Here is a 17,535-nt window from a genome sequence, read left to right on the forward strand (position 1 = left end):
ATTAATTCAGTAAATCTTTATATAAATTTTCAAATTTCTAACTTTACTACTTTTTGAATTATTGGCATTTTGTGATTTTTTTGAAAAATTTAATTTTTTTTTAAAAATAATTTTTTTTGAGCGTGCTGTATATTTTTTCGAAAATTTCTGAAATAGGTGTCTAATGAATTAATTCAATGAATCTTCATAGAAATTTTCAAATTTCTAACTTTACTACTTTTTGAATTATAGGCATTTTGTGATTTTTTTAAAAAATGTAATTTTTTTAAAAAAATATTTTTTTTGAGCGTCCTGTATATTTTTTTGAAAATTCCTGAAATAGGTGTCCAATGAATTAATTCAAGGAATCTTCATAGAAATTTTCAAATTTCTATCTTTACTAGTTTTTGAATTATAGGCATTTTGTGATTTTTTTGAAAAATTTAATTTTTTTGAAAAATTTAATTTTTTTTGAGCGTCCTGTATATTTTTTAGAAAATTCCTGAAATAGGTGTCTAATAAATTAATTCAGTGAATCTTCATATAAATTTTCAAATTTCTAACTTTACTACTTTTTGAATTATAGGCATTTTGTGATTTTTTTGAAAAATTTAATTTTTTTTTAAAAATAATTTTTTTTGAGCGTCCTGTATATTTTTTCGAAAATTCCTCAAATAGGTGTCTAATGAATTAATTCAGTGAATCTTCGTATAAATTTTCAAATTTCTAACTTTACTACTTTTTAAATTATAGGCATTTTGTGATTTTTTTGAAAAATTTAAATTTTTTTTTAAAATAATTTTTTTTGAGCGTCCTGTATATTTTTTCGAAAATTCCTCAAATAGGTGTCTAATGAATTAATTCAGTGAATCTTCGTATAAATTTTCAAATTTCTAACTTTACTACTTTTTGAATTATAGGCATTTTGTGATTTTTTTGAAAAATTTAATTTTTTTTTTAAAATAATTTTTTTTGAGCGTCCTGTATATTTTTTCGAAAATTCCTCAAATAGGTGTCTAATGAATTAATTCAGTGAATCTTCGTATAAATTTTCAAATTTCTAACTTTACTACTTTTTGAATTATAGGCATTTTGTGATTTTTTTGAAAAATTAAATTTTTTGAGCGTCCTGTATATTTTTTCGAAAATTCCTGAAATAGGTGTCTAATGAATTAATTCAGTGAATCTTCATAGAAATTTTCAAATTTCTAACTTTACTACTTTTTGAATTATAGGCATTTTGTGATTTTTTTGAAAAATTTAATTTTTTTTAAAAAATAATTTTTTTTGAGCGTCCTGTATATTTTTTCGAAAATTCCTAAAACAGGTGTCCAATGAAATAATTCAAACAATCTTTTTACAAATTTTCCATTTTCTAACCTCACTAATTTTCAAATTAATAACATTTTCCAAAAAAATCACTCCTTTAAGTTACAACCTCTTCTGCGAAAACTCCCTTTTCCTATTCGGTTTTTTTCTCGAAATTCCAGCCAATGAAAAAGGACTTTTCCTCGTTCAAATTCGAGGCAGCCCTAAACCCCTTGGGGACCCAAATAGTCGCACTGGGTCCCAAAAAAGTCGAGAAAAACTTCCGGTACGACATCGGATGCGGTAACGGAAACGTCTGCATGACAGGGATCCGTTTGACCGTCATTAGCAACAGGTAAAACCTCCAATTCACCATATTTTGTCCATAAAACCATCATTTACCTAAAGGAAGAGCATCGTCCTGGGTAGTGACGTCACAGATTTCGCATTGGAGCTATTGGTATCCAACGCAGAATCCGCAGATCCCGCTTACAATTGCGAATTCATCATTAGGACCCCGGGTTTTATTGTACCGAAGAATTCTTCGTGTAGAAGTGAAAATGATGAGTACGTTTGCCCTTTTAGGGATAAACTGGCTAAAGGATCTATGGGCAAGGTATAGTATATAAGGTGTATACCAGATTCGAGGTTTTTTCTGGACTAAATGTGAGTGTTTTGATGGTATCAACATTTTCGTCAATGCTTGAAAAGAACTCTCAATAGCTCCTAAACGGTTCTATTTACAAGAAATGTTGTAAAGGCATTTTTTTAAGAGAAACTCATTGGCTTTCATATAAAAGTAAAATCAATTAAATCGGTGCATAAGTTTTCAAAATATTTAGATTTTTCTAAAGCCTTTGATAGAGTCAAGATTTTTATCGTACCATGGAAAAACTTGTCAATAACTCCAAGACAGTTGTATTTACAAGGAAACTTGTAGGGACCTTTTTGACAAAGAAACTCATCGGCTTTCATTTGAAACTCAAATCAATAAAATCGGTGCATGAGTTTTCAAAATATTCAGATTTTTCTAAAGCCTTTGATAGAGTCAAAATTTTTATCGTACCATGGAAAAGCTTGTCGATAACTCCAAGACAGTTGTATTTACAAGAAAACTTGTAGGGACCTTTTTGATAAACAAACTCATCGGCTTTCATTTGAAACTTAAATCAATAAAATCGGTGCATGAGTTTTCAAAATATTTAGATTTTTCTAAAGCCTTTGATAGAGTCAAGATTTTTATCGTACCATGGAAAAACTTGTTAATAACTCCAAGACAGTTGTATTTACAAGGAAACTTGTAGGGACCTTTTTGATAAACAAACTCATCGGCTTTCATAAGAAACTAAAATTAATAAAATCGGTGCATGAGTTTTCAAAATATTTTGATTTTTCTAAAGCCTTTGATAGAGTCAAGATTTTTATCGTACCATGGAAAAACTTGTCAATAACTCCAAGACAGTTGTATTTACAAGGAAACTTGTAGGGACCTTTTTGATAAAGAAACTCATCGGCTTTCATTTGAAACTAAAATCAATAAAATCAATGCATGAGTTTTCGAAATATTTTGATTTTTCTAAAGCCTTTGATAGAGTCAAGATTTTTATCGTACCATGGAAAAACTTGTCAATAACTCCAAGACAGTTGTAATTACAAGAAGACTTGTAGGGACCTTTTTGATAAACAAACTCATCGGCTTTCATTTGAAACTTAAATCAATAAAATCGGTGCATGAGTTTTCAAAATATTCAGATTTTTCTAAAGCCTTTGATAGAGTTAAGATTTTTATCGTACCATGGAAAAACTTGTCAATAACTCCAAGACAGTTGTATTTACAAGGAAACTTGTAGGGACCTTTTTGATAAAGAAACTCATCGGCTTTCATATGAAACTTAAATCAATAAAATCGGTGCTTGAGTTTTCAAAATATTCAGATTTTTCTAAAGCCTTTGATAGAGTCAAGATTTTTATCGTACCATGGAAAAACTTGTCGATAACTCCAAGACAGTTGTATTTACAAGGAAACTTGTAGGGACCTTTTTGATAAAGAAACTCATCGGCTTTCATATGAAACTTAAATCAATAAAATCGATGCATGAGTTTTCAAGATATTAAGATTTTTCTAAAGCCTTTGATAGAGTCAAGATTTTTATCGTACCATGGAAAAACTTGTCAATAATTCCAAGACAGTTCTATTTACAAGAAAACTTGTAGGGACCTTTTTGATAAAGAAACTTAATAGCTTTTATATGAAAGTAAAATCACAAAAATCCATGCATAAGTTTTCGAACTATTTGGATTTTTGTAAAGGCTTGAATATCCAAATGACTATCCTCGAATTCCCTGTACATAATATTGAAATTCAAAGAAATTATTTAAGGAGCTCTACACTTTCGATATCAAGAATCTGGACCTAAACAACCTGGAAATTCCCATCAATATATCGGTTCAATGTGCAGGAAGGAACAGCGAAAAATACTCCGGATTGCACCAAACCGTTATAAAAATTCCGATCGTCGTTAACAGTACGTCAAACGTGTTCGGGTAAGTCCAAACTGATGTGAACAAAAAAAATCCACGTTTCTTTCCAGAAAGTCTGTTCCAGAAAACATCGCCCTATTGAGGACGATCGAATCGAACGATTCCGAAGTGGTCCATAAGTTTACCATAAGCAAATACGGACCGTCCCCATTAACGTTGAACCTGACACTTTTGGTGCCGCTGATCAAACGTAATCACCAGGACGATTTGGTGAACATTTTGGAAATTATGGTGGGCAATTCCTGCTTATTGTTTCAAATCTTTTATGGTGATTTTTAGGGTGCTATCGAGGGTAATAGTGCAGACCTAATAACTTGCCAGGAGAGTAAGGATGCGGCTTATGTGGGTCATAAGGAGGTTATGGAACATTTTTCCGATCAGTTGGAGATGTTTAACGGGACTATTTTGGTGTTTTGCGATGGTGTTTATGAGTGTAAACGGTTCAATTGTACCGGCGTATTGAGGAATTCCAATGAGAAAGCTGTGGTTGAGGTTAGGATGGTTTTTGTCGCTAAATTGTTTGGTAAGGGTTTGTTAAAGTGAATACAAATTGGAAATTTACTCAATGATATAATAAATGTTACACCCAGAAAGAATAACTTTGTCCTATATCGATACCTATTTAATGTTTTTCAAAAAATTGTAAAAGATGATTTACAGTACAGGGTTGGACTTTCGAGATGTTACTCTTCACACCTTGCACTAACTTTTTCCTTATTACGCGTTTTTTCTTAAATATTCAGGATATACGAGAAAATTGGGACAAAGTTTCTTTAAGAAAAATCATGAAAATTGGCATAAACCATTCTGCAAATAAATATTTAGGACCACTGTACAAAGTTGAGTTTTTGATATCTTACTCTTCACACCTTAGACTAACTTTTTCTTTATTACATAATTTTCTATAAATGTACAGGGTGTCCCTGGAAGTAGGGACAAAGTTACCACAAGAAAAAAAATGAAAATTCCCATAAAACCATTTTACAAAAATTAAAATATTTAGAGCCACTGTACAGGGTTGGATTTTTGATATGTTACTCTTCACCCCTTGGACTAACTTTTTTTTTATTACATAATTTTTCATAAATATACAGGGTGTCCCAGGAAATCCGACAAAGTTACCACAAGAAAAACATGATAACTCCCATAAAACCACTTTACAAAAATTAACAATAAAAATATTTAGAGCCACTGTACAGGGTTGGATTTTTGATATGTTACTCTTCACACCTTAGACTAACTTTTTCCTTATTATAAAATTTTTCACAAATGTACAGGGTGTCCCAGGCAATTGGACAAAGTTACCCCAAAAAAAACATGAATATTCCCTTAGAACCTCTTTATAAAAAGTAAAAATAAAACTATTTAAAACCACTGTACTAAGTTGAGTTTTTGATATGTTACTCTTCACACCTTAGACTAACTTTTTCCTTATTATAAAATTTTTCATAAATATACAGGGTGTCCCAGGAAATCCGGACAAAGTTACCACAAGAAAAACATGATAACTCCTATAAAACCACTTTACAAAAATTAACAATAAAAATATTTAGAGCCACTGTACAGGGTTGGATTTTTGTTATGTTACTCTTCACACCTTAGACTAACTTTTTCCTTATTATAAAATTTTTCACAAATGTACAGGGTGTCCCAGGAAATTGGACAAAGTTACCCCAAAAAAAACATGAATATTCCCTTAAAACCTCTTTACAAAAAGTAAAAATAAAACTATTTAAAACCACTGTACAAGGTTGAGTTTTTGATAGGTTACTCTTTACACCTTGGACTATCTTTTTTTTTATTATAAAATTTTCCGTAAGTGTACAGGGAGTTTCAGAAAATCGAGGCAAAGTTACCCCAAAAATAAGCATAAAATTGCTATAAAACCACTTTATAAATATTATAAATAAAAATGTTTCGGACCACTGTTCAGGACTACGCATTTCATATTTTACTCCACATACCTTGGACGTTAGTCCTAGTTTTGTCATATTATGTAATTTTGAAAATTTTTAATTTATTTTGTCAAACAAGTCAAATTTTTGAAAAAGAAACATACATTTAATTATGTACGTATTCCAGCGTCTCCCAAAATGTTCAGCAAAAAAAGGGAAACCATAATAAAAAAAAGTTAAATTTTTTTCAAAAAATGCAGATAAAATGAAAGATTAGTTTTTTGATATATATACTATCTACATATATAATTTGTTTAATTATTTTATTAAATACCTATTTCAGCGGATCCCAAAATGTTAAATTATTTTTTTAAATGTAGAAAAATTCAAAAGTTTAAAAACACATTTTTCAACGTCTCCCAAAATGTTTTTCAAAAAATTTTAAAAATTAAAAAAAAATTTTTTTGAAAATTTTGATTTTTTCTTCGAAAAAATTCACGTAACTCAAAATTTTAGAACCGCTGATTTTTGAAAATTTCCATATAGATTCTTTGATTAATTTCACTAGACACCTGTTTCAGCGTTTCTCAAAATGTTTTTCAGAAATCAATAAAAAAAGATTTTTTGAAAATTTTGATTTTTTTTTCGAAAAAATTCACAAAACTTAAAGTTTTGGAACCGCTGATTTTTGAAAATTGCCATATAGATTCTTTGATTAATTTCACTAGACACCTATTTCAGCGTTTCTCAAAATGTTTTTCAGAAATCAATAAAAAAAGATTTTTTGAAAATTTTGATTTTTTTTTCAAAAAAATTCACAAAACTCAAAGTTTTGGAACCGCTGATTTTTGAAAATTGCCATATAGATTCTTTGATTAATTTCACTAGACACCTATTTCAGCGTTTCTCAAAATGTTTTTCAGAAATCAATAAAAAAAGATTTTTTGAAAATTTTGATTTTTTTTTCGAAAAAATTCACACAACTCAAAATTTTGGAACCGCTGATTTTTGAAAATTGCCATATAGATTCTTTGATTAATTTCACTAGACACCTATTTCAGCGTTTCTCAAAATGTTTTTCAAAAATCAGTAAAAATAGATTTTTTGAAAATTTTGATTTTTTTTTCAAAAAAATTTACAAAACTCAAAATTTTGGAACCGCTGATTTTTGAAAATTGCCATATAGATTCTTTGATTAATTTCACTAGACACCTATTTCAGCGTTTCTCAAAATGTTTTTCAGAAATCAATAAAAAAAGATTTTTTGAAAATTTTGATTTTTTTTTCGAAAAAATTCACACAACTCAAAATTTTGGAACCGCTGATTTTTGAAAATTGCCATATAGATTCTTTGATTAATTTCACTAGACACCTATTTCAGCGTTTCTCAAAATGTTTTTCAAAAATCAGTAAAAATAGATTTTTTGAAAATTTTGATTTTTTTTTCAAAAAAATTTACAAAACTCAAAATTTTGGAACCGCTGATTTTTGAAAATTGCCATATAGATTCTTTGATTAATTTCACTAGACACCTGTTTCAGCGTTTCTCAAAATGTTTTTCAGAAATCAATAAAAAAAGATTTTTTGAAAATTTTGATTTTTTTTTCGAAAAAATTCACAAAACTTAAAGTTTTGGAACCGCTGATTTTTGAAAATTGCCATATAGATTCTTTGATTAATTTCACTAGACACCTATTTCAGCGTTTCTCAAAATGTTTTTCAGAAATCAATAAAAAAAGATTTTTTGAAAATTTTGATTTTTTTTTCAAAAAAATTCACAAAACTCAAAGTTTTGGAACCGCTGATTTTTGAAAATTGCCATATAGATTCTTTGATTAATTTCACTAGACACCTATTTCAGCGTTTCTCAAAATGTTTTTCAGAAATCAATAAAAAAAGATTTTTTGAAAATTTTGATTTTTTTTTCGAAAAAATTCACACAACTCAAAATTTTGGAACCGCTGATTTTTGAAAATTGCCATATAGATTCTTTGATTAATTTCACTAGACACCTATTTCAGCGTTTCTCAAAATGTTTTTCAAAAATCAGTAAAAATAGATTTTTTGAAAATTTTGATTTTTTTTTCAAAAAAATTTACAAAACTCAAAATTTTGGAACCGCTGATTTTTGAAAATTGCCATATAGATTCTTTGATTAATTTCACTAGACACCTATTTCAGCGTTTCTCAAAATGTTTTTCAGAAATCAATAAAAAAAGATTTTTTGAAAATTTTGATTTTTTTTTCGAAAAAATTCACACAACTCAAAATTTTGGAACCGCTGATTTTTGAAAATTGCCATATAGATTCTTTGATTAATTTCACTAGACACCTATTTCAGCGTTTCTCAAAATGTTTTTCAAAAATCAGTAAAAATAGATTTTTTGAAAATTTTGATTTTTTTTTCAAAAAAATTTACAAAACTCAAAATTTTGGAACCGCTGATTTTTGAAAATTGCCATATAGATTCTTTGATTAATTTCACTAGACACCTATTTCAGCGTTTCTCAAAATGTTTTTCAGAAATCAATAAAAAAAGATTTTTTGAAAATTTTGATTTTTTTTTCGAAAAAATTCACACAACTCAAAATTTTGGAACCGCTGATTTTTGAAAATTGCCATATAGATTCTTTGATTAATTTCACTAGACACCTATTTCAGCGTTTCTCAAAATGTTTTTCAAAAATTTCAGAAATTAGTAAAAAAAGATTTTTTGAAAATTTTGATTTTTTTTTTCAAAAAAGTCAAAATTATTCAAAATTTTGAAAACGCTGATTATTGAAAATTGCTATATAGATTCTTTGATTAATTTCATTAGACACCTTTTTCAGCGTTTCTCAAAATGTTTTTCAAAAAATTCAAAAATCAATAAAAAAAATTTTTTTGAAAATTTTGATTTTTTTTTTGAAAAAATTCACAAAACTCAAAATTTTGGAACCGCTGATTTTTGAAAATTGCCATATAGATTCTTTGATTAATTTCATTAGACACCTATTTCAGCGTTTCTCAAAATGTTTTTCAGAAATCAATAAAAAAAGATTTTCTGAAAATTTTGATTTTTTTGTCAAAAAAATTCACAAAACTCAAAATTTTGGAACCGCTGATTTTTGAAAATTGCCATATAGATTCTTTGATTAATTTCATTAGACACCTATTTCAGCGTTTCTCAAAATGTTTTTCAGAAATCAATAAAAAAAGATTTTCTGAAAATTTTGATTTTTTTGTCAAAAAAATTCACAAAACTCAAAAGTTTTGGAACCGCTGATTTTTGAAAATTGCCATATAGATTCTTTGATTAATTTCATTTGACACCTATTTCAGCGTTTCTCAAAATGTTTTTCAAAAATTTCAGAAATCAGTAAAAAGGATTTTTTTGAAAAATTTTATTTTTTTTTTCAAAAGAGTCAAAATAACTTAAAATTTTGGAACCGCTGATTTTTGAAAATTGCTATATAGATTCTTTGATTAATTTCATTAGACACCTATTTCAGCGTTTCTCAAAATGTTTTTCAGAAATCAATAAAAAAGATTTTTTGAAAATTTTGATTTTTTTTTCGAAAAAATACACAAAACTCAAAAGTTTTGGAACCGCTGATTTTTGAAAATTGCCATATAGATTATTTGATTAATTTCATTTGACACCTATTTCAGCGTTTCTCAAAATGTTTTTCAAAAATTTCAGAAATCGGTAAAAAAAGATTTTTTGAAAATTTTGATTTTTTTTTTCAAAAATCAGAAAAACTCAACATTTTGAAAAAAAAAACGCATTTTTCCAGCAAAACAATTCAGTGACGAGCTCATAACAAAAAACCGAATCGCGTACCTCCCTATACTGCTACAACAAAACACCACTGACAGGTAAACAATTAATAAATAAATTATTTATATTTAATTAATTATTTATTTATAGATTATTAGTTACCAGTACTTTCTCGATAATTTTCGAGGAGTTTTTCTATATACCATTGTGGACTTTTTTAATTGCATCACAAATCGGGACCGTTTTACTCATGGCCGTCATTTTCATATTATATAAGGTCAGCAGTCAATCTAACATAATAAATTTTTTTTTAAAAATCTCTATAAATATTTAATTATAATTTCTAAATAAAAATTTAATTTTTAGTGTCAATTTTTCAAAAGGGAATATAAGGTACTGGTAAAGGAGGGTATAGCAGAAGCTGAAGCCGAAAAAGTACAATTTTTAAAAATATTTAATTTTTATTTTTAATTAATTAATTATATTTTTTTTATTTAGAGAACATCCATGAGAGCGCCTGACAGCCAAACTTCCTAAATTTTCCAGAAATCATATTATGAAGTGTTTTCAACAATGTTACGAGTCACCAGTTATTAATTAACATAATAACAACAATAAACAAATTAATAATTATGAAAAGTATAAGAAACGTCTTACATGAGTGCGCCCATTTACAAACTGAAAGTTAAACAATTAAAAAAAGACAATAAATAAATCCGAGTAATCGTTTGCATTCAAGGCGACGCATAAATTAAAAAAGTCGCTTAGTTCATTATAAATACGAGATTTATTTATTGGATCAGTTTTTTTTTTAAATGCAAATTATTAGCAGTTTACGTCATTTGATCCATACAAATCATTTTAATAAGTCTATTATAGAAATAACGAGAATATTCTTGTAAAATAGCCGCCAAGATATTTAGAAGAATATTCTCTAAAAATGTTGCTTTTGGTGCAAAATTGTCCATTTAATAGTTTTAGAGATATTGGTCTCTTTTGCTACGGATGTCTTGAGAGCCATGACATAATGTTCTTCATTCACTTTAGAATTGAATAACTCATTATTCAATAGGAATATTCTTATAAAATAAATTGCATAATATTCAGAAGAATATTCTTGAAAAATGATATTCAGGTTTCAAAATTATCCGACTAAAAATTTCAGAGATATTGGTCATTTTCACAGTAGTGTACAAGAAAAATGTTTGCTCTTCAAGGTGACCACTCACTTTAAAGTTTAATATCTCCTTAATTAATAGAAATATTCTTGTGAAATAAAAATCATAATATTCAGAAGAATATCCTCGAAAAATGATATTTAGGGTTCAAATATGTCCGAGTAAAAATTTCAGAGATATTGCTCATTTTTTGACAGGAGTGTCCAAGGACAAAGTTTGCTCTTCAAAGTGACTGCTCCCTTTGAAATTAATTATCTAATTACTCAATGGGAATATTCTTGTGAAATAAAAAGCATAATATTCAGAAGAATATTCTCGAAAAATGATATTCACAGTTCAAAATTATCCGAGTAAAAATTTCAGAGATATTAGTCATTTTCACAGTAATGTGCAAGGGCAATGTTCGCTCTTCAAGGTGACCACTGACTTTAAAGTTTAATATCTCATTAATTAATAGGAATATTCTTGTGAAATAAAAAGCATTATATTCAGAAGAATATTCTCGAAAAATGATATTTAGGGTTCAAATATGTCCGAGTAAAAATTTCAGAGATATTGGTCATTTTTTGACAGGAGTGTCCAAGGACAACGTTTGCTCTTCAAAGTGACTGCTCCCTTTGAAATTAATTATCTAATTACTCAATGGGAATATTCATGTGAAACAAAAAGCATGATATTCAGAGGAATATTCTCTAAAAATAATGCTTGGGATCTTAAAATGTCCAAGTTATAGTTTCACAGATATTAATTATTTTAGTAGTTATATAGTTAGTTATCTTCAAGGTAACCTCAAGTTCAATATCTATTTTATTAATCAGAATATTCTTCTGAGACAAAAACCAGAATATTCAGAATATTCTCGAAAAATGATATTCAAGGTTCAAAATTGTCCGAATAAAAGTTTTCGAGCTATTGGTCATTTTCACAGTAGTGTCTTCAGTCTTCAGGGTGACCATTTACTTTAAAGTTTAATATCTCCTTAATTAATAGGAATATTCTTGTGAAATAAAAAGCATTATATTCAGAAGAATATTCTCGAAAAATTATATTCAGGGTTCAAAATTGTCCGAGTGAAAATTTCAGATATATTGGTCATTTTTTGACAGGAGTATTCAAGGACAACGTTTGCTCTTCAAGGTGATCGCTCCCTTGGAAATTAATTATCTAATTATTTAGTGGGAATATTCATGTGAAACAAAGAGCATGATATTCAGAGGAACATTCTCGAAAAATAATGCCTAAGATTTAAAAATGTTTAAGTTATAGTTTCCCAGATATAAATTATTTTAGTAGTTATATAGTTATCTTCAAGGTAACCTCGAGAATTCAATATCTATTTTATTAGTGAGAATATTCTTCTGAGACAAAAACCAGAATATTCAACAGAATATTCTCGAAAAATGATATTCACGGTTCAAAATTGTCCGAATAAAAATTTTCGAGATATTCGTCATTTTTTATAGTAGTGTCCAGAATAATGATTGATCTTCAGGGTGACCACTCACTTTAAAGTTTAATATCTCATTAATTAATAGAAATATTCTTGTGAAATAAAAAGCATGATATTCAGAAGAATATTCTCAAAAAATGATATTCACAGTTCAAAATTGTCCGAGTAAAAATTTCAGAGATATTCGTCATTTTCACAGTAGTGTGCAAGGGCAATGTTTGCTCTTCAAGGTGTCCACTCACTTTAAAGTTTAATATCTCTCTAATTAATGGGAATATTCTTGTGAAATAAAAAGCATAATATTCGGAAGAATATTCTCGAAAAATGATATTCACGGTTCAAAATTGTCCGAGTAAAAATTTTAGAGATATTGGTCATTTTTTGACAGGAGTGTTTAAGGACAACGTTTGCTCTTCAAGGTGATCGCTCCCTTTGAAATTAATTATCTAATTACTCAATGGGAATATTTATGTGAAACAAAGAGTATGATATTCAGAGGAACATTCTCGAAAAATAATGCTTAAGATTTAAAAATGTCCAAGTTATAGTTTCACAGATATTAATTATTTTAGTAGTTACATAGTTTTCTTCAAGGTGACCTCGAGAGTTCAATATCTATTTTATTAATGAGAATATTCTTTTGAGACAAAAATCAGAATATTCAACAGAATATTCTCGAAAAATGATATTCAAGATTCAAAATTGTCCGAATAAAAGTTTTCGAGATATTGGTCATTTTTTATAGAAGTCTCCAAGGATAATGATTGGTGTTCAAGGTGACCACTCACTTTAAAGTTTAATATCTCATTAATTAATAGGAATATTCTCGTGAAATAAAAAACATGATATTCAGAAGAATATTCTTGAAAAATGATATTCACGGTTCAAAATTGTTCGAGTAAAAATTTCAGAGATATTAGTCATTTTCACAGTAGTGTACAAGAAAAATGTTTGCTCTTCAAGGTGACCACTCGCTTTAAAGTTTAATATCTCATTAATTAATAGAAATATTCTTGTGAAATAAAAAGCATGATATTCAGAAGAATATTCTCGAAAAATGATATTCACAGTTCAAAATTGTCCGAGTAAAAATTTCAGAGATATTCGACATTTTCACAGTAGTGTGCAAGGGCAATGTTTGCTCTTCAAGGTGTCCACTCATTTTAAAGTTTAATATCTCTCTAATTAATGGGAATATTCTTGTGAAATAAAAAGCATAATATTCGGAAGAATATTCTCGAAAAATGATATTCACGGTTCAAAATTGTCCGAGTAAAAATTTTAGAGATATTGGTCATTTTTTGACAGGAGTATTCAAGGACAACGTTTGCTCTTCAAGGTGATCGCTCCCTTGGAAATTAATTATCTAATTATTTAGTGGGAATATTCATGTGAAACAAAGAGCATGATATTCAGAGGAACATTCTCGAAAAATAATGCTTAAGATTTAAAAATGTCCAAGTTGTAGTTTCACAGATATTAATTATTTTAGTAGTTATATAGTTATCTTCAAGGTAACCTCGAGAATTCAATATCTATTTTATTAATGAGAATATTCTTTTGAGATAAAAACCAGAATATTCAGCAGAATATTCTCGAAAAATGATATGCAAGGTTCAAAATTGTCCGAATAAAAATTTTCGAGATATTGGTCATTTATTATAGTAGTGTCCAAGGATAATGATTGGTCTTCAGGGTGACCACTCACTTTAAAGTTTAATATCTCCTTAATTAATAGGAATATTCTTGTGAAATAAATAGCATAATATTCAGAAGAATATTCTCGAAAAATGATATTCAGGGTTCAAAATTGTCCGAGTAAAAATTTCAGAGATATTGGTCATTTTTTGACAGGAGTGTTCAAGGACAACGTATGCTCTTCAAGGTGATCGCTCCCTTTGAAATTAATTATCTAATTACTTAATGGGAATATTCATGTGAAACAAAGAGCATGATATTCAGAGGAACATTCTCGAAAAATAATGCTTAAGATTTTAAAATGTCCAAGTTATAGTTTCACAGATATTAATTATTTTAGTAGTTACATAGTTTTCTTCAAGGTGACCTCGAGAGTTCAATATCTATTTTATTAATGAGAATATTCTTTTGAGACAAAAATCAGAATATTCAACAGAATATTCTCTAAAAATGATATTCAGAGTTCAAAATTGTCCGAGTAAAAGTTTCAGAGATATTGGTCATTTTTTGACAGGAGTGTCAAAGAACAACGTTTGCTCTTCAAAGTGACCGCTTCCTTTGAAATTAATTATCTAATTACCCAATGGGAATATTCGTGTGAAACAAAGAGTATGATATTCAGAGGAACATTCTCGAAAAATAATGCTTAAGATTTAAAAATGTCGAAGTTATAGTTTCACAGATATAGATTATTTTAGTACTTATATAGTTAGTTATTTTCAAGGTAACCTCGAGAGTTCAATATCTATTTTATTAATGAGAATATTCTTTTAAGACCAAAATCAGAATATTCAACAGAATATTCTCGAAAAATGATATTCACGGTTCAAAATTGTCCGAGTAAAAGTTTCAGAGATATTGATCATTTTAGTAGTGGAGTTCGAGGACAAGTTATGTATGTTCTTCAAGGTGTCCTCACATTTCAAAGTACAATATCTAATTTATTAATGGGAATATTCTTGTGAAACAAAATCATGATATTCAAAAGAATATTCTGCACAAATAATATTCACTCATGATTCAGTTTTTACCTTATAGAAAGCATGAGGCACCAATAATCTTGAATTTTTTGAAATTTATTCCAGACTGTTGAATGTACTTTAATCCAACTGCCTGGAAGAATTCCTTACTTTTTCCAGGGAATAAATTATAGAGATTTTTATTCCAAGCAATTGAGTGCATTTAGCTGAAAGAGAGCATTGGGATTCAGCTGCCTGGAAGAACGTTTTACTTTTCACTATTTCCAGAAAAAAATGTATTCCTGGTATTTAAATGTGTTCAACTTATAGAGAGCATCAGACTTTAGTTCAATTGCCTGGAAGAATAATTTTAATTCGTCCAGGCATTGAAGTTATTTATTTTTTAGCTTATAAAGAGCATGAAGCACCAATTCCAATTATCCAAGGCTAATGTTTGGTTTTCAAGGTGACCACTCACTTCAAAGTCCAATATCTAAGAAACCATTGAGAATATTCTCATGAAACAAAAACCATATAATTTAGTGGAATGTTCTTGACGAATAATGTTTAAGGTGAAAACCATTCCAAGTAAAAGTTTTGGAACTGTCGACAATTTTAAGTAGCGGAGTCCGAGGGCAATGTATGATCTTCAAAGTGACCACTCAGTTTAAACTCCAATATCTCACAAACTATTGGGAATATTCTTTTGAAACAAAAATCATAATATCCGGTGCAATATTCTTTGGAATTATTGCTTGAGGTATAATCCGTTTCAAATAATATTTTGAGAAACATCGATTCTTTTTAGTAGTGGTGTCCGAGGACAAAGTATGGGCTTTAAGATGTTGACTCACTTCAAAGTCCAATATCATAAAAACTAATGGGAATATATTCATGGAATAAAAAGCATAGCATTTAACGGAATATTCTTTAGAAATATTGTTTAAAGTATAAACCGTTCCAATTAAAATTCTTGGAAATATTGATTATTTTAGTAGTGGAGTCCGGAAACAACGTATGCTCTTCACGGCTACTACATACTTCAAAGTCCAATATTTAATTTATTAATGTGAATATTTGTATGTAATAAAAAGCAAAATATTCAGAAGAATATTCTAGAAAAATTATATTCACGATTCAAAATTGAGTGAGCATAAATTTCAGAGATTTTTGACATTTTTGACATTAGTATCCAGGCATGTTAGTTTTACAAAGTTACCACTTACTTTAAAGCTTAATATCTCATTAATCAATAGGAATATTCACGTGAAATAAAAAGCATAATATTCCGAAGGATATTCTCGAAAAATGATATTTAGGGTTCAAATATGTCCGAGTAAAAATTTCAGAGATATTGGTCATTTTTTACAGGAGTGTCCAAGGACAACGTTTGCTTTTCAAAGTGACCGCTCCCTTTGAAATTAATTATCTAATTACCCATTGGGAATATTCGTGTGAAACAAAGAGCATGATATTCAGAGGAATATTCTCGAAAAATGATATTCAAGATTCAAAACAGTTCGAGTAAAAGTTGCAGAGATATTAGTAATTTTTCACAGATGTCCAGAAGGGTAATGTTTGTTCTTCAAAGTGACCATTCACTTTAATATTTAATAGGAATATTCTTGTGAAATAAAAATCGTAATATTGAGAAGAGTATTCTTAAAGAATGGTATTCAAGGTAAAAAATTGTCCGAGTAAAAATATCAGAGATATTGGTCATTTTTGACACAAGTGTCCAAGGACAACATTTGCTCTTCAAAGTGACCGCTCCCTTTGAAATTAATTATCTAATTACCCATTGGGAATATTCGTGTGAAACAAAGAGCATGATATTTAGAGGAATATTCTCGAAAAATGATATTCAAGGTTCAAAATTGTCCGAGTAAAAGTTTCAGAGATATTAGTCATTTTTCACAGTAATGTCCAAGGGTAATGTTTGCTCTTCAAAGTGACCATTCACTTTTAACTTTAATATCTCATTAATTAATAGGAATATTCTTGTGAAATAAAAATCGTAATATTCAGAAGAATATTCTCGAAAAATGATATTCAGGGTTCAAAATTTCCCGGGTAAAATTTTCAGAGATATTGGTCATTTTTGACAGAAACGTCCAAGGATAACATTTGCTCTTCAAAGTGACCGCTCCATTTGAAATTAATTATCTATTTACTCAATGGGAATATTCCTGTGAAACAAAGAGCATAATATTCAGAAGAATATTCTCGAAAAATGATATTTAGGGTTCAAATATGTCCGAGTAAAAATTTCAGAGATATTGGTCATTTTTGACAGGAGTGTCCAAGGACAACATTTGCTCTTCAAAGTGACCGCTCCATTTGAAATTAATTATCTAATTACTTAATGGGAATATTCCTGTGAAACAAAGAGCATAATATTCAGAAGAATATTTTTGAAAAATAATATTTAGGGTTCAAATATGTCCAAGTAAAAATTTTAGAGATATTGGTCATTTTTGACAGGAGTGTCCAAGGACAACATTTGCTCTTCAAAGTGACCGCTCCATTTGAAATTAATTATCTAATTACTTAATGGGAATATTCCTGTGAAACAAAGAGCATAATATTCAGAAGAATATTTTTGAAAAATAATATTTAGGGTTCAAATATGTCCAAGTAAAAATTTTAGAGATATTGGTCATTTTTGACAGGAGTGTCCAAGGACAACATTTGCTCTTCAAAGTGACCGCTCCATTTGAAATTAATTATCTAATTACTCAATGGGAATATTCCTGTGAAACAAAGA

General features: G+C 28.5%; 1 protein-coding gene across 1 annotated transcript in view; it reads left to right on the plus strand.

The window, feature by feature from the left end:
- Nucleotides 1-10,132, plus strand: part of LOC126743181 (integrin alpha-5-like) — a 29,967-nt gene extending 19,835 nt beyond the window's left edge. The window contains exons 12-20 of the mRNA XM_050450163.1: nt 1,470-1,642; nt 1,696-1,903; nt 3,668-3,831; nt 3,879-4,059; nt 4,108-4,351; nt 9,500-9,581; nt 9,634-9,760; nt 9,850-9,918; nt 9,982-10,132. Coding sequence (XP_050306120.1) covers nt 1,470-1,642; nt 1,696-1,903; nt 3,668-3,831; nt 3,879-4,059; nt 4,108-4,351; nt 9,500-9,581; nt 9,634-9,760; nt 9,850-9,918; nt 9,982-10,020 — 1,287 coding nt within the window. The 3' untranslated portion in view covers nt 10,021-10,132. The remainder of the gene's footprint in view (nt 1-1,469; nt 1,643-1,695; nt 1,904-3,667; nt 3,832-3,878; nt 4,060-4,107; nt 4,352-9,499; nt 9,582-9,633; nt 9,761-9,849; nt 9,919-9,981) is intronic.
- Nucleotides 10,133-17,535: the final 7,403 nt, after the last annotated feature.

The sequence above is a fragment of the Anthonomus grandis genome, chromosome 12 (genome assembly GCF_022605725.1).
Source record: "Anthonomus grandis grandis chromosome 12, icAntGran1.3, whole genome shotgun sequence".
NCBI classification, from domain to species: Eukaryota; Metazoa; Arthropoda; class Insecta; order Coleoptera; family Curculionidae; genus Anthonomus; species Anthonomus grandis.